A 27,897-nucleotide genomic window follows, 5' to 3' on the forward strand; every position below is an offset into this window, starting at 1 on the left:
CCGGGGGGGCGGCGGAGGACGCGGAGCTGGAGGCGGCCCTGCTGCTGCAGCGGCCGGAGCGGGCGCGGCTGAGCGAGAACACGCGGCTGGCCACCCGCTACGCCGTGCGCATCTTCCGCGAGTACCTGAGCGAGAAGGCGCAGAGCCCCGACTTCGAGACGATGGACAAGGGGGCGCTCTGCCGGGTCCTGCGCTCCTTCTACGCCGAGGCGCGCTCCAAGAGCGGGCAGCTCTACTCCAAGTCCTCCCTCATCAGCATCCGCAGCTCCCTCAACCGCTACCTCAACGAGCCGCCCTACTGCCGCACCCTCGACCTCACCAAGGACCCCGAGCTCCGCGCCGCCAACCTCACCCTGGCCGCTGTCATCCGCAAGCTGGAGGAGCAGGGCGCCGGGCCGGTGGTGCAGAAGCAGGCCATCACCCGCGCCGACCTCCGCAAGCTCTACACGTGCAGTGTCTTCAGCACCCAGAGCCCCTTCGGGCTCCTCAACAAGGTCTGGTTCGAGACCTGCATGTACTTCTGCACCCGGGGCCGGGAGAACCAGCGGGARCTGGAGGAGGACTCGTTTGGGCTGGCCGTGGACGAGGACGGACGCAAGTTCGTCTACTTCAAGGCGCTGGGGCCCTACCACAAGTCGCGCTCRTCCTCCTGGAGCAAGAAGCGGGCGGAGAGCAGCGACGAGGAGAACCTGCCCCGCATGTACGAGACTGGCACAGAGTTCTGCCCCTAYGCCAGCTTCGTCAAGTACCTGTCCAAGCGCAACCCCCTCTGCAAGGCCTTCTTCCAGCGCCCGCGGGACCACTGCAGTGAGGGCGACATCACCTGGTACGAGAACAAGGCCATCGGGAAGAACCTCCTGGGTACCCGCATGCAGATGCTGTCCAAGGCGGCCAAGCTCTCCAAGACCTACACCAACCACTGCATTGGTGCCGTCTCCATTGCCACCCTCAACAGTATCGCTGGCATTGGCACCAAGCTGGGAGGACTGCAGCCACCCCACCACCACCACCCCCCTCCCCACCACCACCACCTCCTCCACCACCCCGCTGGCGGGGGCTGCTACACCCCTGCCGCCCTCAATGGTGGGCCTCGGCCRCGGCCGCCCGCTGCCAACCCCTACGTTCTGCCCAAAGACGGTGACGCTGCGCCAGTGAAGGCAGAAGCGGCSGCGGTGGCCCCGGCCAAGCGGGCGCTCTACGAGGCAGTGTTCCCGGCAGGGGCTGCGGCCGGCGGCGACGCATGTGGGCCCTCTGCCTCCCCCAAAAGACTCTGCCGCCGCCCCGCTGAGCCCCTGGATGCCGCTGCGCCCGCCGTGGTGGTGGTCTCAGTGAAACATGACCCCTTGCCTCACCTCCTCCCCGAAGCAAACGGGCACAGAAGCACCACCTCACCCACAGTAGTTTCACCTGCTATTGTTTCCCCCACACAGGTAATCGGAAAAAGGAAAAAAAAAAAAAACCAAAAGTGGCAACCCCTCACCCTCCCCAACATAGTCTGCACTGCCCCCCTCCTTTCTTCCCCAAGGCTGGGCACTGAGGCACACTGCCAGCTTTGGGGTGGCTCTTGGGGCCACACTCACTCTTCAGGCACCCACAGAGCCCGAATGCGAGTTATCCAACTTGTTTGCCCCCCCAAACTCCTCACGCCCCACCGCTGGTCTAGTGGCCACTACTGTGTGTCGGGGTGTCAAACTTAAGTGGTGCCTGGGTGCTGCCACGCTCCCCCTCAAYGGCATCACCGACAGCTCAGCCCTATGGGCTCCCCCTTTTCCTCCTTTCGATTTCTTTCCCCCCTCTTTTATTTTTCTTTTTGCGGGAGATGTGACTTATGAAAGTCGGACCAGAAGAGTAGATAGGGGCATCAGGTATCATTAGTGTGTGTGGTRTTCTTGATGTGCTAATGAACTATTTGAATAACCTCACATGCAGGAAACAGCTGGGAGAATACTCAATTACACACTAGTAATGAGGGTGTAATTTTAAACTTCAGAAGTTAACAAGAGGGTTAATATGGCAATTGCATTCATCTTGTATTTGTTTATTTAAAATAGCTCTGTTTCCTGGCAGTGATCCTTTTTTTTTTTTTTTTTAAGGCAAATTGGCTTGAGTCGCGTTAGTTACCATAGTGGCGAAATATACAGTAAGAGCACAACTAGACGGGTTTAGGTGCAGCTTCGCTGTGGAATGAGTCCAAATTCATTCGATGCGTTTCGTTGAGGTAAAACGGTGGTGTCAAAAAAACGCTGTTGAGCTGTGCCTTGATGCGTGCCTTGCGGAGCCCCCTCTGCTGTGTGCCAGCACGTGCTGGTGCCTGCTCCCCATCTCCTCCAAAAGTACTTTCCTCTCGGCTGTTTGAGCGCTGGAGCTAAATTACTTCAATTAAAGACTCGCTGCACCTCTGCAATTGGCTTGAAGTTTGGAAGTCGTTCTGACTGAATCTGTAAAGCATACGCAGTTACGTTGTGCCCCATAAAATACCCGTGTTTCAGGCAACAACTTTACTGCTGGCTGCCCCGCGTGATTACAAAACCCCTCTGACATTCCTGTGTCAAGTAATAACAGGGATCGCAGCCGTCAGCCAGAGAGCACGGCGCTGGGCAAGCACAGGTATATGACATGCCTGAGCTGTTTCCCGAGTGGAAATACCAGTTCTGGACAGACTGACCCTTTCAAAGAGTTTGCCAGCTAATCAACCAGCCTGAAGGCTAATTGGGGTGGGGAGGGGGAGGGCAGGGCTTCCAGTGAATGCCTGCATAAGCGCCTGTGTTCTTTAAGATACCTGTGACCTCTCCTTTCTTTCAGCGAGGCTTTTTTTGGACCACTTCAGTGCAGTACTGTAGCTTGATCTCCTGCTGTGTGTATCTGGTGTCTCTGAATGGCTTAGAGGCTTGATTATGTGCAGATAATGTTTTTGTTCTAGCTCATTATTTCAGGTAAAAGCTAATGCTCTTCGCTGTRTTTAACCCTAGATTCCTCTTTCCCTTGCTTTTAATGCCCGTAAAAATAATTTTGAAACTTCAGACATAGTTTAGCTTCTTAGGAGGAGAATTGTGTGTGCATCTGGGAAGGGGAAGAGGGAACTGGGCAGAGCAGTCAGTGGTCACAGAGTGTGTCTTTAACCTGTTAAATGAGGTGTCTTGGTACTTTCAGTTGTCAGGCTAGAGAACTCGATCTCTGCCCTGGCCCACAAATCTCTTCACACTTGCAGAAAGCTTAGGCGAGGAGAAATCCAGCTGCTGTACTGTTTGTTGCAAAGCTGTGCTTCCTACGAGAAGCGTTCGGAGCTGTAATTCTCATTAACAGCAGGCTGTGGGGGGAAAGGGAGAAATAGCTAAAATAGAGTACACAGGCATCTGCTGTTTTCCTGAGTGTATCAAGAAGGAAAATGAGCAATCAGCAAGGGTACTAGAACTAGACAGTGTGGGTTTTTTTCAGTAATTATATGGAAATGTTCCCCTCCATTCACAATTTCATGAGTTTCACAAGGTGTCCAGTCGCTTTTGTCGCAGAATCTTGCTTTTGCTGTAAACCTCATTAATTTAAATCTTTAAGAGAAATAAAAGTGTCTCTCTCTTTTTTTTTTTTCTTTTTCATTATCAATTTTTCTTGTGTCAGTTTTAACTTACACACTTCTGGGATGTGACAAAATGAAAAAATACTGACTGTGGAATGGATTTCCTTGGGAGAATGTTAATGCTAAACTTTTTCTCTCTAGCTACCTTTTATGATACTTACACTAATCGAGGTCCAGGGCATTTCCTGGGGAAATTAATGACTGGCTGGGGTTAATGGCCCAAGGCATTGCCTCAAGCCATTGACTCTCCCAGCCGGTCATTAATCCCCAGGAAATGCCCTGGCCCTCAATCGTTATTGCTTAATTATAAACAAAGAGTTTCTAGGCCTTTTTACTGAATATATCTCATCAAGTACCAGGACACTGAGTTCCACTGTTGACAAATATTACTGATTCCTTGAAAACATGGAGGTCATAAGTCTGTGGTTTATTTGTTGTTGTAATTAGTCTTCCAGGGGACAGATTCTGCTGAACTCGTGGATTTGTGCAATAGTCTGGTGAAAAAGTGGTGGCATAATGTGTGGGTTTCTTAACATCTTTATACTTGTGTGCCTTTTTGTTTTTTAAATAGCATTAAGCAAAGTATGGAGAAGATTAAATKAAATCACTAAGTGGGGTGTCTTCAATTTGCACTGACTATCTGAGCAAGAATGTTAATTTTCTGCTTTCATATTGTAGTTCCTATTTTTTGTTTTAGCTCCAAATAGTCTTTTCAGCACTTGGTTTGTAGGAGCTTCTTCCATAGCTCAAGAAAGGTGCATTAAATGTTCATCTTGATCCAACTATTGCTTTAGGTTTTAGCCTCAAGAGCAGCATTTATAGTGTATTTTAAGCATACAGCAGTGCCATCGTGGCACAGCTTTCTTTTCAGTCCTTATTTGCTCTGAAGTGTAGCAATTTTCCTGCCACTGACAGCAGTGCTACAGTTCAAGTTGATGACAGAGAGATGTAATTTGGCTGTTGTTCATCTCCCATGTTGCTGAAAGATGAACAATAGCTAAAGCTTAAACTTTTGATGCTACAATGTGGTGGTAGCTTTTGGGTTTTACAGATCTGGTACATGCTGAACTTACTACAGTAGWAATACTCAAAAATAGGTGTAGAAAAATAGATCGGCCTCTGCCATGGGGGAGGAGAGTTGCCTGTCACTTGCAARTGCTTTGGTTACTTTTGTTCTCTAACTTGTTTGGGTTTCTTAGGGCTGTTTGTGAAGAATTTATCAGCTATTAAGATATCTACCAAAAGCTTGGTTGTTAAAACCTGAGCCGTGTGCATTTGTCTTAGCTGTTTGGAATCCTTCAATGCTTATTTATTTTTTTTTCTTCTGCTTTAAATTCAGAGTTGTCCTTTTTGCTTTCTTTTGATCTGGCACATGTCTTTTCATTGCCTTACATTCTCTTTGAAGGGCTTACTTTGACCTGAACCAGAAATCTAGTTCTGACTGCAAGTTTTGCAAAAGAAGGCAGAACAGTAGCACATGAGGAATATGAGTGGGCAGTAGACACCACCGGGGGCAAATCAAAAGTAGCTAGTAAGTCTAGCTCTTTTTAGTCCTGGGTTTTGGAAGAGGTGGATAAGAATCTTTCTGCTTGATGTTTGATCTGGGAGCATCCTGCACTTCGTTAAACGGCCACAAAAAAAACCTGACGTTTTGTACAAGTGTCTGTAGTACTCTGACCAGAGTCGTTGCAAGGTGCTTTCAGAGTGTGCAGAGCAGAGCTCATCAGGCAGCTGCAGGGAAGGATGCTTAGGATTGTGGTGTAAGGGTGCTAGGCTTCATTTCTGCCAGGGTACTAGATGGAGCAATATCCCTGTCCTAAGGGCTTGAAGTACAGGAGCTGTTGAGACTGATGACTGCTAAATACCCTGTTAGTTCTTGGGATGGTACTGCTGTTGATCAGGTTTCAGAGGTTAGTGCTGACTGCCCTATTGCATAGTTGGTGCCCTTTTTTTTTGATTACTGGATTATCCCAGGTTRCAGGGAAATCCAGGATTTGCTATGTGTCTTTTTTAAGGGAAGCATTAAGGTTAAAATCTTAGAAGGTAAGGATTAAAGAAACTTTAACCTGCAGTTTAAGAAACTTTACCTRCCTTAGAGGCTACTGACTGTTATTTTGTTACTTATGGGGTTTTTAATAAGGAAGATTTTTMATCTTCTACTCAGTTACAGATGTGGAAAGTAGAACTGTCAAAGGGACTTTTATACCTGATAGTTATCAAAATTGTTCTGAAATCCTTGGGGAGTGGAGGGATAAAGTAGTTATGGTGTCAGGTATGGTCCCCAAAGCTTTTTTGTCAATCTGCATGGTGAAACACATGCATCCTGGCTGTTGGGTTGAAGTCAGTGTTGTTTGTAACTGGGTGCTTCTAAAGACTGTTGAAGAGAGAAAGGGTTTTTCTTTTTAAGAAAGTAGGATATCCYAGGCTATATTCCTTACAATGAATGTGAGACTTGGTAGGCATGTGAGTGTTTCCCAAGATGCGTACAGGACAAGCAGGATAGAGATTAGCCTTAGTGATCTCATAGACAGCTTTGGGGGCAGTATATGCACTAAAAGGAACGAAGGGAATTATTTTTTCTTTTCTAGACTGAGGTTGCTCCATTTTAAATTCGCTGTTAGGGAGGAAGTTGATTTAAGRTGACTTGGGAGAGTATTTTAGAGAAGGTCCAAGGATGGTGCTTTGATACACGCATTTAGAACGGTGGCTATGGAGCTAAAGGTCCAATATTGTCTTTGTAAGTCCTTTTGGTTATATTGGCATGGTATGTTGGAGGTATTAAATTTTGTAACTATTTCTTTCGCTGGTGATTTCTGCTGTCACTTAAATTTTCAAAATATKTTTCCTTTTTAGAAATTAGACTAATTTTTTTTTAGTTGCATCATATGAGCTGGAGATCTTGCTTTGTCCAGCCTACAGGGATGGCAAGAATGCAAGAGGTGGCCAGTCCCTTGTAGCTCAAATGAAGATGACTCTTTTAATACAATTAGGAGAAAAAAACAACATCAGAGAAGTGCTGCTGTATTTTGACACTCTTATACATCCTACAGAATCTGAAATGACTATGTTGGTACTGTATGCACATCAAAGATAAAATGCACAAGCTTAAAGGCAGCAGAGAGCTGATCTTTTTTTTTTTTTTTCTTTTTTAATAAAAAGTATTCTGTGATTATCCTATAAAAGATTTCCCAGTGCCCACTGCTCTGCTTCTAGAGAGCAAGAGATCAGAAACTGCTCCGTCTAATTGGTGAGTCTGTATGACAGGGAGCTGCCTTATTTCATGTATGGTGTAGAAATAAATGAGTGCTTAAACCCTTTGAAACACACCACTACTGCAAAAGCCATAGGCTGTAATTAAATTGAATGTGGGGTTGTATTGTCTTGTGCCCTTGGCTATAAACTTGATAACAGGCCATGGTACCCCCACTATTGTGTTCGAAGCTGGAACCTAATTAGAGATGTTGTAGATTTTCAGTCACTTTCGAAGCCCTTCTGTTCGTCTTTTACCCTGTGTCCTTTCTTATTATTTTGCTTTTCTGKTTCTGAAGCAACAAATGCACCCTTCTTTTCAGAAGGAAATTGTTAAGGGCATGTAGCCAAATATGTATGTGCAAGATAATTTTTTTATCATATTTTGGATTCAAGGGACAAGTGTTGGTAACTGCATTTTATCTGATATAGAAGAGATTTATTAGTGTTGAGACAGTAAAAATATATAATCATGTTTCCAGGGAATGCTTTCTAAGTGTCTTCCAGGCATTTGAGAGGGGAATAAGGAAGGGATTGGCACTKCTCATAATACCTTGATCTAAAAGTAACATTGGAAGATGTGCAATTGAATTCTGTTCTAGTTGTTTTTTGGGGGATTATCAACAAGGAAAAAATGGCTTTTCTGGGCTTTTAGAAATTTACATGCTTTGCACTCAGCCAGTTTTAGTTGATCTGAAAACCTTCAAACTTGCTAAGGACTTAATCCCCAATGAGAACAAGTACCTTTTGATGTGTTCTTAATACAACTTTTAGTTTTGAAAATAATCACAATTGTAGTGCACAAATGTATTATAAACATTTGCAGTAAGTTCTTAGTTAATGGATAAGCTTGCCTATTGTATGCACCTGTAAACTTCTGTAGCTAGGACAGTTCATTTTAATGAAATGAAAATTAAGTGAAATTTTAAAGCCTTATTCACTTTASCAATGTATGTTTGGTTTTTTTTTTTCCTCACTRTGTGTTTAGKACACATCTGCTCCATATAGCACMRTCCTGAGCTAGCACCTCCTTGGGACTTCTGCCTTACTTCAAGTCCTAGCCTGAGCTGATGATGTTGTTTGTAATGTTGTTGGTACTTAAAAYAGGTCATGTAGTCTGGATAATGCATTACTGTGTGACTTTTGGAAAGATGTAATCTCTTCAAACAGTGGCACCAGCTTAGGAAACCAATCCTTCCCCAAGGTGGGGGTCGGAGATGAGGGCTGCCTGGAGTTTTCTTGGTAGTGGAGGTAGCTCATGGTGGGAGGGAGGTTGTTTGGTGGATGCTGTTCAGGTGACACAGGCTGGAGCACTTGTCTGTGTAAAGGGAAGAGAGCAGAAAACTCTTCACAGGAGGCAAGATGTGAAGCCGAATTTTGTCTTTCTTTTCTGTTTCCTTATCCAAAAAGTCTTGTGGAGGTGCAGGGGCAATTTCTGAGCTGGACTTCTCTCTACCACAGTGCTTCATTTCCCCCTCTCCTCCTGAAAGTGTCCAGGGACTAGGTCTGATGATGCTGTCATTTGTTTTAGTTCGGTTTTTGGTATCCGGAGTGAGAGGAACAAGGGACTGTGTAGTTGAGACTTTTGTGCTTGGTAGCTCTAATGAAGGAGCCACAGGCTCCCCAGCAAATTGGCACCTGCACATTCTTTTACAACTTCTGTGTCAGTCTGTCAGAAATGTAAGACATAAATGAACGCCTTCCCTAAAACACCACTTCATTCTGAGCTTTTCTGTGTGCATTCACTTATGTTTATTCAAAATTAAAGATTGCTGGAAAAATTTCAAGAGTGATTTCTCAACACCTTTCAACTGAATCCCGAGCTTTTACTCACCATGGTGATATACTTAGCTGCTTAGTTGCTTCTTTTGCTGCTGTTGATTTTTCTGTGTGGTTCTAGCAGGCTTCAAAAGTGCCAGGGGGAGGTTGGTCTGCAGTAAGGGCAGCACACTGTGTCTGCTGCCTTGGCTTGGAGTTATTCAAATCCCACRTAGTCATACTGAGCTCTTACCATGATCCAGGGTGAAAGCTTGTCCTCACCTTCTGGTSTGAGCTCTTGGGTGAGGTGTCTACAGTGCACACGAAGGAACAGCATTGAAACTCTTGGGCTCGAYAGCACCAGTGGTTATTTATTGAGCATGCTCTGGCTTAAAGCTCCCCTGGAGAAGCAGCAGTGGAAGCATGTGGTGTGTCTGGCCGGCGTGGGATGTGGGAGCACAGGTGTTTGGGTTTAGCATGAAAGAGAAGAGCAAATCTGCTCATATTGCCCTCCTGACTTCATTTCTGCTTGAGGTGGCTTGAGAATCTTTTTGACCTTATGCCTGAAATGTGGGGAAGAGGAGAAGCAAGGAAGGTGAAGTGGGCTTAAATAGCTTCCTTCCTTCCTTCTTACAAGGGCTGGCTGTTTTACCTATGACATGCTGATGAATTCCTTCCCTTGCATTGAAATCACCCTGTTCAGAAGAATGTGACTCATCTGAAGTGCAGTAATTAACCCATCTAGTTGTGATGCCAAATTGGGAGGACCTGGCTGAGTGTTGGGTTGACAGGTTGGAAAGTGTAAATGGGAGCGCAGATGTCGTAACAGAATCCTATGGCTGTAGTACAAACTGTTTGAAATTCAGATAAAGAGGGAGCCTGCTTCAATTGATTGCCTTTTTGAGGGTTTCCCTGTGTTTCTAGTWTTTTTATAACTAGCAGCATTTGACTAGTCACAAAAAAGCTTGTGTGCTCTTCCTCCTTATCTCAGATATGACAGTGATACTGGCTGTTTGTGTGGTGCTTTTGTAGGTTTTTATCAAGTTGATCAGTACTAGTTTCAGTCTTGGGTTTAGAAAATGTGGTGTCTTTCTTGTCATGATACAGTAGTTTCAGGGAATTCTCCCTARACTGTTGCAAGACCAGGTTCACTTTTTGCTCAAGTTTTTAAAATGTGTTTTAAGGAATGGGGGAAATAATATGATACTCTGAGCTTGTGGGGTTTGGCTAATCAGCAGTCCAGAAAGAACTGTTTAGCTTTTCAGTTTTTCTCGTCTCTTAATTTAGTAATGTTTAAGTATGTATCTTGCTGATTATCTCTTTGAAAATACAGTTTCTCTGAAAAAAAAACCAAAAAACAAAAACCCAACACTTTCTTTGAAAACATGCGCTGATCAGTAACTGGCAAATTTGGGGGTGAAAAASTAATTGTTCTTTGAGGAATAACAGATAAGGCAAAGCTATGTGGTCCATGAAGCCATGCGAGGAAAACTTAAGTTCTGTAGAACTGACTGATGTTGGTAAAAATATGATTTATTTTTTCCCAGCACAAACACTTGAAAAAGTTGTATTCCTTAGCAGGAATGGCAATGCAAAATCCCTCAGCCTTTGAATCTGTTTTTTTCCCCTCAAGTACCATTTGAAAATAAAATAGGCAGAGTGGGACTAGTGTGGTTTCAGTGTCAGCCACAAACTGCTGCAAAATCGGCTTTCTGAAGCTGCTGCCAACACAAAGCAGTATGTGTAACACAGTTACAGTTTGATTTTTGAAAAGCAGAAACAAATTTAATGATCTTTAGAACTTTGTAGTTTTGCCTTCCTTTTGGGGTATTTGACACTACCAAAGCATCCTTATTGCTGGTTTTATCTCTTAGAAGTCTTTGTAAGTTACCTTTTTTGGGGAGTCTTAGTGTGTTACTTCTGAGATGCACTTGAACACAAATGTTTCCACTGAAAGTGTTTTAGATACAAGCTGTTCAGTTCAGTTTTAGGCATTAAAATTATCAAAAGAAAGGAATTTTACAAAAAAAAAAGCTAAGGAAAATGAGGTTTATTATAACTAGGAAGTACAAATGTGTCAAGTATTGCATATAGAATGTACAGTAGTATTTCAATACTAAATATAGTATTAGTTGAGTTGCTARTGCATTGTATTGATGTATGGAAGCAGCACTACACCACTGTGTAACTRGTAAAATTATCCCCATGGTACAGAGGAAGAGAATTCAACACTTCARAGTTTGCTGTGGTAATTCATTAAGAAAAGATTTCTTGTTCCTGTGCTGAATTAGAATTTTAACCAGTCAGTTTTTCTCRGTACTGTATATTCACTTCCAAACTGCCTTTAGATATATTCAGGTTCATGAACATAATAGTAGGCTGGATTTGCAGTACAGGATAATGATATGGTAGTAACTGTGACTGTCATGTAAAACTTTCAGAAGCTTGTGTATGCCRTTTTAATTGTTTAGAGATACAAAGGGATCAGGTCAAATCTGTATCTTTCTAGGGAAAAAAAAAAAACTGGTTTATTTTTTTTTAAAAATTTAGATTTCACAAGGCCCATGTCCAAATCTTTGCTAAAACAGCAAAACACACTCCTCRTTCTGCTTGGTAACTCAGCTGACTGTTCTAACTTAATAAGGCATTTTTATTCCTGTAAAGTGCCGGATGATTCGACTGGACACTTCTTTTGCTACARGGTTAGGATCTTACCAGTGTTAGTTGCTGTGAAATGCTCTGGTGTCCATGGTGTTCTGGCATTGKTCCATTAAAATTACCAGCAACAGAGCTGCCACAGCTACCCAGCTACCCTGACCCTGATAGCAGCTGCCCCTTGCCTGGCACAGGGGGTGGCAGAGCCCTCTGTGTCCCTGTCCCTCCTGCAGGGAGTGGGTTCAGGCTCCAGCCACAGGAGCAGTGACCATGCCACCCTGCTGCAGGGGTGATGGGCACTGCTGCCAGCCTGTGCCTCAGGGTTCTGCAGGTCTTCTCAGGATTTCCTCCCTAAAAGGGAGCTCGTGCTATGAGCAAAAATTAAAATGTCTTCCTTCCCACCCCARTCTTTATAAAATCAAAACGCTCCAAAAAAGCCCCAACCTGAAAACCTTTAATTGTATTTAACATTAATGATAGTGGTCTGAAATAGCTGTTATTTACTTTATCTGAAGGGACTAGATTTTTAGGAGGGGAAAGAAGCAGATATGAGCTTTCAACCTGTCTGGGGACCAAAAAACAAGGGTTAAATAACTGAACTGTCAGGATTTTGAAGGCAGAGCATGATTACTTTGAGAGAAAAAAGAAATTGAAGTAGTAAGTTTAAATCRAAAATAAGAAGGAGAGGAAAACTAGGATGAGAACACATTACAATCTCATTGCAGCATATCAGTTTGGGAACTAGATTAACTTCTGTGTAACTGTGTGCTTCTGCTGGATTAGCTTAATGGATTCACGAAACAAGAAATAACGTCTCTGTTTGGAGAGGGGCTAAAATTGGAGGAAGAAATTAGGGGGGGAAATCCTTCTTTCCTAATGCTAAATAACTAATGTAGTAGGTGAAACAAAATTTTATCAAGGAAAAGATAGATGGGAGGCAAAGAGGGATGGCAAAGAAGAACTATGCATTTTTTTCCTTAAAGTAGCAAAGCTAGAGGAAAATATAATAGAACAGTTAAAGGACAGGGAGGGAAGTCTGGTTTTTCTTCAACTTTAGAGTTAGTTTAAAAAAAAAAAGTGAGTGGGACTTAAATTAAGTATATTGTATTATTGCCTCTTAGGGGAACTAAAATCTAAAGGGTTTTTTTTCCTTAACCTTAAAAAATGTGAACTTTAAACCAGTGGTTTCCTGTAGAGTCTTGTGTTGGAATAAGCATCAGTTCTTGGGTATTTATTCTGAAAGAAATCTGCTGTCAGCACAGTGGTAAAATGGCCTGTAAGCATTGTCTTTGGTTTTATGCCTAATGGACAATAAAGTAGTTTCCTCAAGCTACTTGAAATACTTCTTGTAAACTAAAGTGTCCGGATCAATTTCTCATTCACATCTTATTAAAACTCACTGAGGAAGTTGGGAAAGCATGTTTTTGATCAAAGTGCTGTAGTAGCTAGTCATATACTCRCTTAATCCTTAAGCTACTTCATAAAATTCCCAAGAAGAGCCCCGGTGGGTTCCTGCTGTCAAAGACAGCTTCATTCCACCTGGATGCCAGAGAGAGCAGCTCCACTGTGTGGTGGGAGAGCATGTGGGAAATGTTCGGGGTCGAGGGGAGACAGCTGGAAAGCCTTGTTTTTCCCGTGTTTATCTGACTCACAGTTTCCTAGTGGAATATTAGAATTGTTGAATTATATTTGCATGATTAGCTGTCTGCATCCAAAACGACTTGTGCATGCTAGTCTGTTCTGTGTATGTTAATGCCTGTATTTCTCTTGTGTAGTTCAGTTCATGTTACATGACAACCTTAAATGCTTTGGTGGTGTGCTTGATCAAAACACTTCTGTTCTGTTTTTTTGTTTTGGTTTGGGGTTTTTTTTCCCTAAGGAAACACATGGTGTCATAGCCCTGAGAAATCAGGAATTTCTTGTTGGGAGGTAGATGGCTGGGTGCTAGCTTTCAGCAACCCATTCTTGAGAAGAAGTTAAGCTGCTATCATGCTGTACTCCTTTCATAAATATATTTTAAACTTTTATGATCTCTTCTGTCAAGTTTCTGCCTATGCCTCTTTGTGAGTAGGAGGCTCAAATCAATATTTACAGGGTCTGCTTTCATGCTTTATATATGCTGCTATATCAAGATACATGGTTATGCATTTTATAAGAAACTTCTTCGAAGGGAAGTGTTATCTGAGCAGCAGTATCTGCTTTTTTTTACAAAAACAGGAGGATGCTTTGAGCACTGTTGTGTTAAGCAGTAGGAGGATGCTTTGGAGAAACTGTCAAATATGCTGGGTTTGTTGTGACTTGAAAATTGTGTTTAACTATGGAAAAAGTGGCCACCACAACACAGAGCCTCCCTGGAGCAACAAGTGTGCTTCCTGAGTGCCAGTGGGACAGTGCCATGAAAGTGACTTGTGTTTCAGGACGCAGGAGATGACAATGTTGGAGATGCTGTACCAGCTAATGAAAGGCTGTAAGCAGGATACATGATTGGCTGCACTGGTGAAAGAGTCCAAAAAACAGGATAGGGGAAAAGGTCCCCATCTGTAAAAATGGAAAGCTTGTTAGGTGTTCTGAAAGTGTATTTTTGGTGATTTATGAGAAAATTAGCAATCCCAATCTGGATCTTAGTGGGCAAGTATCCTTGCAGTGGAGGCTACCAGAACTCTGGCTGGTTGTCCCTCCTGTTGGCAGCCTGGGTGGTGAAGAGCTGCTCTTGCCCCAGAGGTGAGCTCCTGACCAGCAGGACAGGGTGACAGTCACAAGAGAAAGTTCGCTCTGCCAGTGGTGCATTGGTGTCTGCTGGGCTGTGGATGTGATGTCAACTAAAAGCAGCAGACTCCTGTACCACTTTAAGTGAAAAAACAAGACTAATGGCCAAATTTCTACATTCTGTGTCTTTCACTGATCATAAAAAAACAGCAGTTTGCTTCTCYATCCTCCTGGCTTCACTGTCTTGTTCATATAACTTGCTGACTTTTACTTATGGTTTCTTKTCTCTAATAGTTTCTTAATGAAGCAGACAACTGTATTTTATTTTATCCTGTATGAGCTGCTTCTCATCATTTATTCTTGTTTCCCTCCACTCCAGGCAAAAATTATTTCCAGTGAAGAGGGGCTAGTGTGTCATTCTAGAGCTATTGTAAATGACACTGGAGATTTCCTTGCATGCCCCATTTTTTCACATAGAATCCATGCAAGAAAGGWCTTATGGGGCATGTCCCCATCCCCCACCTCTACATCTGTGGCCAAGAGTAGATATCTGTAGAAGAGAAYAGAAATGGACAGATAGGTGATGCTTCCCATGTGAGTGTTACAAAGATGTTTGCTGCTTCCCCCTCTGAGGTGTGACRTGTCTGAAGCACATTACTCATTAAAAAGCAGATATTAACAGAGTCACATTGGGTCTGTGGGATGAATGGACCCCTTTACATTTTCCTCTCAAACTCTTTTGATGGGAATGTTGATTAGAGACAAGGTAAACTTGTTTGTACTTCATTCATTAAAAACAAACTATAAACTGCCCTGACTCCCCTCCCCACAGGCAAGGCACTTGAGGAGATGCCAGGCAATTAAAGTACTTAAGACAGTAATTACAGTCAAATATACAACAAAAATAAAATCACTGCACATGATTTTTTTTTATGCTTGGTTTTGTTCTGTGCTTTTATTAAACCACAATTCTTGCCTCACGATTGAACAGGAATCTCTCAGCTAGTAGTACCAAAGTGTTTGACAAGCTTACTTTGGTTCATCTGGGTATTTAGTAAACTCTTTGATGGTCTTCCTACTGAATTAATCACAACTCAGATTCCTGCCTTTTAGATGTATTTTGCTATATAAAGCTGGTGTACCTCTGAGCCTTAGCACCAGTCAGTAGGGAGGAGATATCAATGCTATTTTGAAACTCTTCCTTTCTTACTTTTCTTGCWGTTTTTCTCACTGTACAAGGAGTAGCATCTCTAGTTACTGTGATAGGGAAGAGTGAACTGGGCTGAGGTGTTCAGCTGGCTTCAGATACTTGAATTGAARCTGATGCATTTTAAACTCCAGAAATTAGTGTGCACATGTTTGATTTATTAACCTATTTACTGAGTTAGCATCCTTCAGAAGAAACTTGTGTCTATGTCAGCTGAGTATTTTTAAGTGAAATTCTAAGGGACTTCACTATTCCAGATAAAGTACACTTTAAAAAGACAGAAACTTAGCTGTAATGAGATCCAGCTGGTGTGCATAAACCTTTCACATTGCATTACGTAGTTAAGTTGGTAAGTAATGTATGGGGAAAAGTTCTGRTGGCTTTTTCTTTTGTACTGCGGTTTTATGAGGCTGTATAAAAACTGTAAGTATTTAATGGGGGAAATGCTGGATTACAAGGAAACAGCTGATGATAWATGGTACAGAAATGTCGTAAAGCAAATGGGTAGTAGTGTCCTCTCAGTAAATATTAAATGACCGAAACTTGAGTGTTCACCTACATTAAAATTGCTCTCATAAGAACCATTTCCAATAGATTGGTTTGATTAAAGTGACTAGTTCAAAAGTAGGTCATTTTATGCTGGATACTATCAGAGTGTGGATTCCCTCTGAGTAATGTTTTGACTGGTCTTTTTATTTGGTAAAATCTACATCGCTGTGGTATTCAAAGCAGAGGATAGGCTCATGGGTTCCTTGCCGTGACTTAACAACCTGTTCTTCTTTTAACAAACTGTAATTACAGCAACATAAACTACATCTTCATTTATTTCAACGGTAAGAGCATGGGAGAAGAATGTGGGAAGGCATTTTTTGTGCCGCCATCAATTTAGTTGCCTACCTTGTAGTTGTTTCATAAACATCCTAGAAAGCTCCTGAAAATACCGAATGTGAAATGTGCCAAAAGTGGTTAAAATGCAAAACTTTGTCCTCTCACAGACAAGCCCTGGCAAATCTTAGCTTGATGTTACTGCCCTCGGCTGCCCTCCTCCTTTGTGGAAGGCTTTTGCTCCCTTGTGGAGTCAGCAGAAGGAACCATGTGCCTGCACTTCAGCAGCTACAGCAAACTTTGGTCAAGGGATTAGCATTTTCTTGGGTGCTGTCATTGTCACCGGCAAACTGAGCTGCCGTGTTTATCTGTGCACTGGAACAGAGGGGGCAGGGGCATGCAGTCTGTTTTGCCTGCTCTGCTATGGGGGAGGAGTGGTTAAAAAAGAGTAGCCTGAAATTGCACAGCTATTTGCTGCATGGTGATGTCTGAGCCCTCAGCTATCCTCATTTAAAGGGAATGGTCAGGGAGGTAGCATAACATATTTAAAGCTTAGGTAGCTGTTCTTAGGAAGAGTATAATTTACAATTATTGCCAATTTTAATAATGAACTGATCTATTTGAGATGGCTCAATGCCCACTAAACAGTTCTAATGACAACTTAAAACTAAGATGCTGTTCGGAGGGATATTGTGGGGTGATTTCCATAGTTAAGATATATTGTGCTTAGGCACCCTTCTACAGAAGGAAAACTGAGCTTTGAACTAGAAATAAATCTTCACTTTCTGAAGATTTATTCAATGAAAGGTGAAAGGAACATTCAGAACATAAGTGAATAATAAAAATCTTCTGGTTCTGTGGGTTTGTAAGTTCTCATAAATCAATCAGCAAGTTCCCAGTCATGACAACCACGTCCCATACTCTGACATTGCAGCCACCGCAAAACTCAAGAGAAGGATGTAATCAACCCCTAATAAAAGCGGTAAGCCAAACAAGTAGCATTAAAAAACCCAAAGTGMTGTCTTGCAGATTTCTGATTTAATATTTTGAAGGCTGTCAGTACACCGATAGACTGTTAAAATCTTCCTCCCTCCCTTCTGTGGGTCTCCACCTTGCCTGTTTCTGCTTGGTAAGGAAGCAAGCAAAAATTGTTTATGGAACTTCGTGCAGGAGAATTGGGCTGAAGATCTTCCATAGCTCATGCGTAAGAATTTGACACAGCTCATTATTTGGTGATCCTTGTTTTTAAGGAAATGCTCATGTAGAATATGGAAAAGAAATGGGTTAAAAGTCAAAATATGATGAGTGATCCTCTGTTTTTCTCTCTGCTCTGGGGGCTGAGGTCCCCACCATTCCCAATGACGCCAGCATGAGGAGTGGGGCTTCACTGCTGGGCATCAGCCCTGACTCAGGATTTCCAGCAAGGGTGAGTCCTGGGCACACAGCACCATGTCACCCAAATGTTCTGGGCTGAAAAAATGAGGATAAGAAGCATTGCTTGGATTGCTTGTCAGAGCTGTGCTTCTTTCCTGCTTCTCACTGTGTGCAGGACCTGTGGAGAGCCACCAGACCTGCTAAAGCACTGGGAGCAGTGGCTGAAGGTGCTGATAGGGATGACTGAGTGCCCAACACCTCATGTGCTTTTCCTGTTTGAAGTGGCCTCACTGGAAATGAGACGTGAGCTTTCATCAGCGTCAGAATGGCYGATTCCAGTGCTCTGCCAGCCTGTAGCCAAAAGCTGGCCTGAACCGACCCTGCTGGGCTTGAGATCCAGGGGGATTGCAGTGCAGKGGGAATAAGAGACACTTTGTTCTCCATTGTAGATACACTGTGATTAAACTTGGTAGTCATGAGCCCAGATTTACTGCCGTGCTCTCCCTGTTTTGCATTGCACAAYGGCACAAACACCCAGAGACCGTGCAAATTTGATCTGTGTTTCCTAAGGATTGTGAAATTCTCCTTCTGTACAAATTTGCTGGCTGAATTTAAAGCATGATTTATAAAAGGGGCCTTTCCTCCTGGAGTAAATGTGATTGCCCTTTCTGTAGGGCTGCAAGATGAATGTTCTTAGTCTTTGAGGGAACTTTTCCAGTATGCTAGCCTTAACGTGGTTTTGGCTCATCTCCCCTGCTCCACAGTTTACTAACTTAAAGCTGTTTAACTGAGATGCAAAAGAAAAATACCATTTCTTCAGCATTTGGTCCTGATGATGGCATACAAGAAACACAGAGTGGGGCAGACATTCGTGTTACACTGTTTAGAGGCTTTTTAAAATCCTTCAAAGTCTGCTGTGGTTCTTATTTTTGGTCAGTTTTCTCTGCCTGCCATTGCAAGTAGACTTTCTCTTGCTAATCTGCTGCCTGAAATACTCTTTGTTCAGGAAAGCAAGTCTCTTTCTGTTGTAATCAGGGCTAGGAATTCAGCTGCAGGGTCACTCTTTGTGCTGTAGAGTTCACTGACCATGTTTTGCTTCTGGCAGTCCTAGCTTTGGCCCCTTTACACAGATCAATGCCAGGCTAACCCCATTTATTGCTACTACTGAATCAAAACTCTGCTTCTCCTATTTAATTTAGCTCAAAATAGATGTAATGCAAACAAGCGTCAGCATGGAAAAAGAGCCAGAAGAAGGAGAGGAAGGAAAAAACGTACTCAGGCGTTTTTTRAATTAAATATACACTAAATGGTGCCAGGGTCCGGGTGGGAAGAATTAGTTGGCATTGTATCATTAGACCCTTTATAAAAATCAATCATCATCATTGATTCCAATTTGCATATGAGTATTAGAGTTTATCTGCTTGTCTTCAGTTCTCTTTTTATGTTTAAAACCATTTTTACTGTAACTGCTACTGCTTAAGCTCAGCCATGCATTCAGATTTCTCCTGGGTTTCTTAGTCCTAGATGAACCTCCTGGCTTGCTTCCCTGTGCCCTCACGAGGTGAACCTCCATCCTTATTACTGGATTCCACAGTGTCAGCATCCTAGAAGCTTCCTGACGTGCTTCTGGTCAAGTGAGGCTGCTGTTGGCAGGAGTGTGTTATTCTCAGGGAAGCTGCTTGGTGCTGAGCGCTTTGGGAGGCTCATCCCTGTGAGATTAAGAGGTTTTCTTGAAGCAAGCGTGTGGCAGGCAAGACTCCTGTGGCTATCAAACCCTGTGAGTGTAGTATAATTTTTTTTTCTCTATCTCTGGCACACCTGACTATGAGAAAGTGTTGGGCACCTCAGGACCTTACTTGAATTTTAGATGACAAGACCTTCAAAGCGTGGTTGGCATCCAGCCATCTTTCCTGGCCATGGCTGGAGTTAGGAATTCCACTTGCCACACCTCATTCCATGCTGCTTGTCAAATATGTGGAATCAGGTGCACATATACCCTCACCCATTGTTGATTTCTGGATTGAAGTTCTGTTTTGTGCAAGGCAGTGTGGGTGGAAATCATAAAATCTGTTTTTTCTGCAGAAAAACAAAATCTTGTGATTCATCCTTCCACTCTACCAGTTTTCCCCACAGATAAACCTCTCCCCAAGCTATTTTGGTTCTTCAACTCTGAGTTGGTGTTCATCAGAAATCAAGTGTTTAGTTTTTGTAATGGGATAGACAATAGCTGAGACAATCTACAACTTGGGGATTGTTACTGAGGTTAAGTTCTCTTACACTCTACTGGGTGATCACTACAAGGCTCCTGAAACCCTTCCTGTTTGTTTCAAATGCTCATTTCTTTCTGACAGTACAAGTCTTCAGTTCTTGAAGCCAGGCTTCTCAAATATTTTTTTTCTGGAGGAGAGTCCCATCAACTGAAATGTTTGGTATTTTGAAGGAGTTTGCTATTGGTTTTGGTTTTGGGGTTTTTCCTCACTCTTAGCCATTTAATACCTCCTCTTTCTTCCATCTGCTCTTTCCTTTTCCTTGCAAGGGTTTGTTTCAAAAGGATATACTTTGGTTTTCCACTCGTGACATGCGCTCGTGTCTCTGTTGCCCCCTGTCCCTTACCTTTTCAGGAATGCTGGTGCTTCAGCCTCTGCCTTCCTCCTCTTCCACACCAGGCAGGGAGCTGATGGTTTTCTCCACTGCTCCTGGGTGGGAGGCAAGCTTGAAGTGAGACACGAGCTGTGAGGCCTTCCTGATGTTTCCCTCAAACTTACCCGGTTCCAGATTCCTTTGTGGTTATCTCCCATGCTTTATCTGAGATCGGTCTTTCAAAGACTCTGGATGTGTTGCCATATGCAGATGTCCCTTTACCTGTCAGCTCTTCCTCTTGTGATGGTTTATTCCATTTTTCAGGTCTCTATTGAAATGTGGTGGGTTTCTTGCATATGGTTTAAAAAAATTATTTCATCATAGCTGGTGTCTGTATCTGACCCCYYCTTGTACTTTTGATAATCAAAACTGTTCTTCTAATGATTTTTTTATCTGCTTTTCCCCAATCTTGTAGTCTTTATCCTTCTTTAAAGTTGCAGAAGACAGGTTCAAAACTCAGTTTAGGCCTAGAGAGRCCCTGAGCATCATGATCTTACTAGTTTCTACCACTCAAGATACTCAGTGAGTTTATTTTCTCTAGCTTTGGTTAAATGAAGTCTTCCTCTGCTTCCCTACAAGTCCAACAAAAGATTTCTTCAAGTATTATTTTGAATGAGGGTAAGTTCATCTGAAGCTTACTGCCTCCACAGCAGTTTAAGTGAGCTGAGCTGAGCTGAGCTGAGCCTTCTGGCCACTGCCAGCCCCATTACAGAGCAGCCTGACACAAGAAACCTTTATTCCATAGATAAATGCTTATTACCCCTTGGTGGCTGGTCCATCTGTGGCAAGTGACAGCTTGTGTCCAGGGTTGTCTCTCTTAACTTCTGTGTGTTTTGAAAATAATGTAACTATATTGTGTTTCTATTTTATTTTCTTGATGAAGCTGCTGTTGGCTGTTTTAATTTTGAGCTGTTCCTTGGAATCATCCAACAAAGTGATTCTTCCCTGTGCCATGTCATGGATATATCGACTATTGGTTKRTGCCAATGTGKTTTTATTTTCAATTTTTTTGAAATGTGTTGTGCATTTAGAGGCAATAAAAGCCAGTAGCTAGAGAAAGTGTGACACTTTCTCGTTGATTGACAGGGATAGATTTTTCTGCTTCTTTAAACATTTTCTGGTTCTTTTGTTGCCCAGCCACTGGTGGTTTGTGTTTTAGTTATGACCAGAGAAGTGTTGTCACAGAGTTAGAAGTCATGCCATCCAAGTAAGTGCATATTGTGCATAATGTAGMTTTCAYCCACTCTTCTAAGGTTGCATGCATRGTCTAATTTGCTGTTGGATCAAGAAAAATATAAATTAATTTCAATATAAAATTAAGTTTTCTGAGCTAGTTAGCAGGCTGTTGGTCCACAACTAAATATGAATTGCTGGTTCCTGACATTGGAAGGGGCAGTSATGGCTGCTGTTAGCATATCACACATGGCTATATAGATTCAGGGTTAACCGCCCCWGTGGGTAAAAAATGCTAAAATTAGCTGCCAAATGGATGTTTTTATCATATGAGCTACAAAGTGTACTTGGAGAAATCCCTACAGGTCTGAAAACARTAACCAAAATAGTATTTCTTAGCCACGGATCTTAGAGTATCTTTTACATGTAATGGAGTCAAATGAACCAAATCTAAAATATGCTTTGTTCGTATGCCATATGGTCGTTGTCTTGCCAAGCACTCWTTTTGCCTGCCAGAGCAGACTCCTGTGTTCTCCTTTCCTTGAATCCTGCCCTTCACACTAACAAAAAAAAAAAAAAAAAATGCTGCTTGACCCGCATAGGGAATGGTGGGCATATGATATTCTCTGTTTATTCTAAATACCTTTCCAGCATTTAAGAAAACTCCAAACACAAGAAAAGAGGCAAAATGAAGTAAAAAACGTTCATGTACTACTGCATTGAAAGAGACTTTTGATTTTAGCACAGCTGAATTTAAGTATTTAGCTTAATTCAGAGCTTCATCTATTTTCTGCCAGCCACCCAAAAACATTCCTGCTTTTCTAAGAGATTTAAAATCCAAAGATGGACAGATTTTAGTGTGGGGCAGGGGTAGGGAAGTATCTGGGTCACCCAKGAGTTTGGGTGCAGGTTCCATGTGCTGCATGGATAGCCCATTTCCTGAGCTCTGGGGAGAACTGTGTGCTCCTTGTGTGCTCTGCCTTTGCTGTGTGCTCCTCRTGTGCATTTTTATCAGGGGGCTGTTTCCTGTCCCCATACAAAGACACCTGTGTGGTGTTATACTGCCTGTCCCAAGGTATTAAGTAACCCATGAGCATTTTGAAATAGTTAATCATAGTACGATTTCTCTCGTGATAATGCTTGGGTTTTTTCGTTCTCCTGCTTGTTATGAAATCTGTAGGCTGATAATTTTAATGGGAGTTACAAGAGGAAAGGAAAAAGTCCCAGCTAGCCCTGGAAATGCATGGGATCGTGGTAGAGGTGGATAAACGTACCTATTGCAGTCTGTCTTGACAAGGACTTCCAAAAAGCCTGTCATCTCAGTAAGTTCAACTCTTATGCTTTCCTTGCTCTGTTCTCCCTCTTGGCAGTTTCTGTCCCTCTAGTGGGGTTTTGATAGATTATCGTTTTTGTAAGACTGGGACATTGCTTTGTGAAGTTCAGCTTTAGAGATTTGTTGGGAGGGGAATACATGAGAAAGAAAGAAAGCAAGCTGAGCAGTGACTCAGGGGTCCTAAAGGTCAGTTCTTTTTGCCTGTGGTGTTTCATCAATACTGGAGTGAGGAATGTATAATTTTAGATTACAATTTCAGACCCTATTTCTAATTCTCTACCAGACTGAGTTGTTAACTGTCAAAATTGTGGTTCTGATTACATCTTMATCATAAATTAGATAATTACAAATGTGTGGCTTTAAAGCACTTTTTCCTGCAGCCAGGTTATAGATGAAGCTGTCTGTTTTATTGGCTGCTGCCATAATCACCAAGTGGACTCAATGTCTTCAAAATTGTGATTCCAGMTGAGAATATTTTATTATTGGTTGCTTCAAGAAACACCTGGAGGGTGCTTAGAGCTCTTGGGCCTTACAGCATTTCAAAGATGTGGTTTTATCAGATCCTTCTATTTTGTCCCTTACCTTCTTCCTCTTCATATGGCCAGGAGACCTAATAAAGKCTTTCTTGTGTTTTTCTTAAGCCTGGTAGGGTGACTCTAGATACAAAATTCTTCAGACAGTCCACAGGTGGGGCATTTTGTTTTCTTTTCATGAAGTAGATAATATTCTGTTGATACATTTGTGGACGTATCTTCTCTAGATGGGTCAGTGTTCTTTCTTTCTGCTCCTAGGCAAATTAATGAACCAAATTTAAAAGTGCAAAGGAAAGCAGGCGGCTGGCTGATTCAAAGGGAGAGGCTATGTTTTTCATCACCACCCTTTCAAAGCCTCTCTGAATCAAAAGAACCATTGGATTGCGAAGGCAAGACCTATGCCACACCAGAAGCTCCCAGTTCAGCAATTTTCCCAGGGTAAAATTATAACTCATGTTTCCTCAGCACAGGCTGTAACTGGCAGCGTTCCTTCTACTTCTAAGGGTGAAATTGCTGGGGGGAGAACAGACATCTAATGTGCCTCTGGAAGTTTTACAATGGGTGTTAGCCTCCCTTTGTGGAAAGGTAGATGTTCTTCTGGAACATACCCAAGGGCAGGTGCTATTCAAACTAGAGTGTAAACTGACTTCAAATAAGGTAGYACAGGCTTATTTTTGTTCAGTTTGCGAGTCAAATCTAAAGAAGAAAAACTAATTTCTCAAATTCTGACAGTTCAYGACCATCTTCCAGTTATCCTACTGAAGTTTACATTTTTATGGGTCTTTAAAATCTTCACATRCAACTGCAATTCAAGACACTAATCTTTATTCATGTACTGCCGATAGGATCTTACCTTGCAAACAAAACAGACAGATTTTAACAATGYTTGTTTTTTAGTGTTACTTCTCACCAGAAGATTATTGGACAAATTGCAATCTTGGTCCAAGAAGAATGTAACCAGTTGGTTTCTTTCCCACTCAAATATTGACATCATTTGTTAGGATTTGTTTGACTTTGCATTCAAATATACTAGCATGATTCTGGAAAAGAGAAATCCTTTCCTTCTAAACCCAGGAGGAGGTGTTTGTTGGGGCTTTTTTCCCTTGTCCTTTTATGAAGRCTTTTGCAAAATATGTGTAGAGTGCCTCTAGAAGTGGATAAAAGGCAACAGCATTTGAGCAAAGAGTCTGATAAAAATTACACTATAAATAAATCTCAACCTACAAATAGTCTACTTGGCAACAGTTGAAAGATGGATTCCAGTGGTCAGAGTTCCTCTGTTCCTTTCCATATCTATTCCTGGCCCAAACCCCGTGGGGATGTGGTGAAGGTGGCTGTCACATTCCTGCCTTCACTGGTGCAGGAGATGAGCTGGGAGAGTCTCCATCCCTCACAGTGGCAGTRGGAGCTGTTGWCTGCTCTGTGCTGGGCTGTTCCCARGGACTGAGGAGAGCTGRCTGARTRGCTRCCTCTTTCAGGGAGGAGATGTAGGCTCTGAAGGGAGCCCCAGAGTATTTAGGTGTGTTGTCTGCAAAGCAGCTGGCCAGCCAAACATCTTGCAGCAAGGATAAAGTGGTCCAAAATATTTGGATTGATGCCTCTCACTGGAATGAGTGAAGTCTCTGCAGACTACTTTTGCAAAAGGTGAAGCTCCCTTTATGTGTGCTTGCTTTCCTACCAAGTACAAGTAAAGTCACGTTGTCTCTGCTACCTGAGGTTTGATAGAGGTACGAGAAGAAAAGCGACCTATTTTCCAGGTTTAAAGGAAAGTAAATGAAACTGTCCTCRGGGCAGCAGAAGCAAAGACTTTTGTATCAAGCTGTAGTGTTGTGGGCAGGGCTGCCAGGCTGCTAAAGGCTCTTCAGACCTGGAAGCCTTTCCCAGGGACTGCTCATCTTTTAATAGCGTTTCCTCTTTTTTCTTTTTTTTTTAAGTGTCCACAATGACTGCAGTCTTTCTCTGCTCAGATCAAGGGATCGTGTGGTATTTGCTGGCTTTTTTCTGCAGTATCTGACAGGATACTTGTCCCCTCTTGCACGTGAGAGTAAAGAAGTCTGAGTGAAGGTCACTGAAGCATTGMGTTGTGTACCTCGTGAAATATTTTGAAGTGGGCATGTGTGGCTCAGGCTGGGGAGTTATGCTTCAGTTTGGGCACTCCTAACTCAGTTTTGTTGCTAATTTCAGTGGATGCCGGTGCAGAAATGCTGGCTGTCCAGTCTGACCCTATCATAGCACCCCCTTAACAGTATCATGGCAGGTCTGTTATCTTTGGTCCGATGTCCTCCTGCATCTAAACGCGGTGTGCTGCAGCATGGTTAGGGGTGTTTGAGCCTGCTGCATCCCGGGGTGAGCACAGTGATTACCCAGTGCCAGGTGGGCAGCGCTGTGCTGTGCRCTAATTGGGAGCAGCTTTCAAAGCCGGTTTTGCTTGTAAATTAAATGGATGCTTTTGCAGAGTGAGAATTGAATCGACACCTCTAAAGGCTGTAGAAGGTCTCCTTCCATTGTGAGAGCCAAAGTGTGTGCTTTTGGGGGTAGTGAATCTGGGCTGGACACCCAAGTTTGGTTTGGTTTTTTACTGTAAAAAGGTTGGATGTATTCCAAAGATCCTGTGTGTGCTACAGGCTTCAGTCAAGTTCTGTGCTTAACCAAAGCACAGCAGGTGTGCACATCAGCCATCTCCAGCAGAAGAAGCAAGAAATGGGTAGGCAGTGCAGAAGAACAGGGATGTAATAAATGACAGCGTTTGGGCTGAGCTCAGCACTACTCACCCAAACAAGCAAGGGGCTGAGTTAATCTTCCACAAAGAGTGCAAACTCATAAAATATTTTGAGGGAGGTATTAAACTTTTGTCTGCAGTTTCGAGGCTTAGGGAGGTTTTCAGAAAATTTTCTAAGAACTTGATACTGTCTCTGTAAACTTTACCAGGTTTTTTGGACTCGCCTTTAYTACTGTACTGGTATAAGCACAGACTCTCATTTGACTCCTGCCATTATCCATTAATTCTTTTTCTCCACTTAAATATTTTTCTTAAGGTCTCAGTGACCAGTTTCTGATTAAGGTGTGGTTAGAGCTGTTCTGCTCAAACTAGTTGTGTGCTATAGACTTGGCTCCTGGGCTCTGGAATTATCAAAAGTGCTTCCAAGCTCTTGTCCATGGGTGRTTTTTAACTGTCCTGTATCTCCAGGTAGGCAGCTTTCTCCAGCCAGCAAAAACAAATTCCTCACTTCCTCCAGCTCCTTTCCTTGCATTTGGTTCTCTGCACCTGTGTCATTTATTCTAGGTCCTGGTCAGCTCTGAAATCCCAGCAAGGCTCATTTTACCAAGGAAATGCCACCACCTCTCTCCAGTGCTTGCAGCACTTAGCAYGTGTGCAAGCTGAGTGCTCAGCAGTGCCAGCATCTCAAGGAGGAGAATCTGTGGGCAGCATTTGGGATGTGCAGCAAAGGACCCCTGTTCTGAGGGGCCAGATCAGCACTCCACCCCTGGGCCAGTGATTCTGGGACAAGGAGAATGTACCAGTTAAAACTGTCCCATCAGGTAAGTGCTTCAGTCACCACTGCTGTAGCCACTCTGATAAGAGGTGCATTTATCACCTTTGTAGGCTTGGTCTGCATTTGGGCTATTTCAGGATACAGAGAGGACARCCTAACACTGTTCCTGGCACCTTCAGGAAAGAGTTTTGGCCATGGTTTTTATTTCATAATCAACTATACCCTACACGCTGGCTAGGATGGACCTTTCTGAGTATCTCTGTCCCCTTTCTCAGGCAGCCTTGTGACACCCACCTTTCTAAAATGCATTGCTGCGTGTATTTCTGCAAATAATACTGAGTGCCCCGAGCATGGCACTTGTGGTGGGAGGAGTGAGCAGCTGCTTGGCATCATCTGCACTTYGGTGCCTCAGCATATCCAGGAAACCTTCCTGCTTCTCAAACTCTCCATTGTATTTGACTGTCTTGCATAGCATAATTTGACCTTCTGTCACATGTTGACAGACACTCGGGATTTAAAATGAAGCTTCAGAGATTCAGAATAATAAATCCAGTCCTACTATGGAGTCTCAGCGGGCCTGGTATCTTAGCTTGCTGTAGCATTGAATTGCAGCTGATTGTGTTTTGGGCCCATTTCTCGTGTGATGCTCAAACACAATTGTTCTGGAGTTTTGCCCTATAAACATAATTCCTAATGTTCAGAGTCAGCAACCCTAAACCTTGCAGCTGTGAGAGAAAGGGCAGTTGGATTATATTGATGAAAGGCAAAACATGACAGTGCAATTGGCATATTTTCACTGGGGAAAACAATGGGCTGTTTCTTTGTTTTGCAGACCCAGTGGCAGCAGTAAAGCCCARCCATGTCCTCAGGGATCCACCAACCATTGGTGTCAGGGTGAAGAAGCAGAAGAAAAGGATGGATGTTCTTACACATAAAGACTTTTTGACAAAGATCTGAGCAATGCCTTTGTGCTTCTGTGCTCTTCAGATTGCAGGTGAAGAGAAAGCACCGTGATGGCATGCACACCTTGAGACCAAAATGCAGTTTGCATGCTCTGTGGGGTGCATATGGTCATCTTTGAGCACCTTGCAGGGCTCTGTCCAAGAGGGCAGCACAACTTGATGTCATCTGTGAATGCCGAGTGTCAGAGCCACAGCCAGAGAACCTGGTGTGARGACATCACCAGCCCATAGAGGTGCCCAAGGTGGGATTTTCTCCTTCCAGCAGGACAAGCTCCTGGGTTCCTTGGACTTGTAGCTTTGTATCTCTGCCTGCTCGCTACACCTTCCAGAAGTGCTGTTTGTACTGTACTGATATTGTTTATGTTGAATAAATGCTTTCTGCAGCCTCTTTGTTGTGGCAACTCTTTTTGCTGA

The 27,897-nt window shown here is 43.0% G+C and overlaps 1 protein-coding gene across 2 annotated transcripts in view; it reads left to right on the top strand.

The window, feature by feature from the left end:
* The window catches only part of KCTD1 (potassium channel tetramerization domain containing 1), a 65,613-nt gene that overhangs the window by 1,292 nt on the left and 36,424 nt on the right, over nucleotides 1–27,897 (top strand). Inside the window, exon 2 of one of the 2 annotated variants that reach the window (XM_057367241.1) lies at nucleotides 18–1,430. The exons of the other annotated variant lie outside the window; for it this stretch is intronic. Within the exon in view, the coding sequence (XP_057223224.1) occupies nucleotides 18–1,430 (1,413 nt within the window). The remainder of the gene's footprint in view (nucleotides 1–17; nucleotides 1,431–27,897) is intronic. 2 annotated transcript variants of the gene reach the window in all.

This window comes from Malurus melanocephalus, unplaced genomic scaffold (genome assembly GCF_030028575.1).
Source record: "Malurus melanocephalus ecotype Western Australia unplaced genomic scaffold, MMel_1.1 scaffold_76, whole genome shotgun sequence".
Classification (NCBI taxonomy): Eukaryota; Metazoa; Chordata; class Aves; order Passeriformes; family Maluridae; genus Malurus; species Malurus melanocephalus.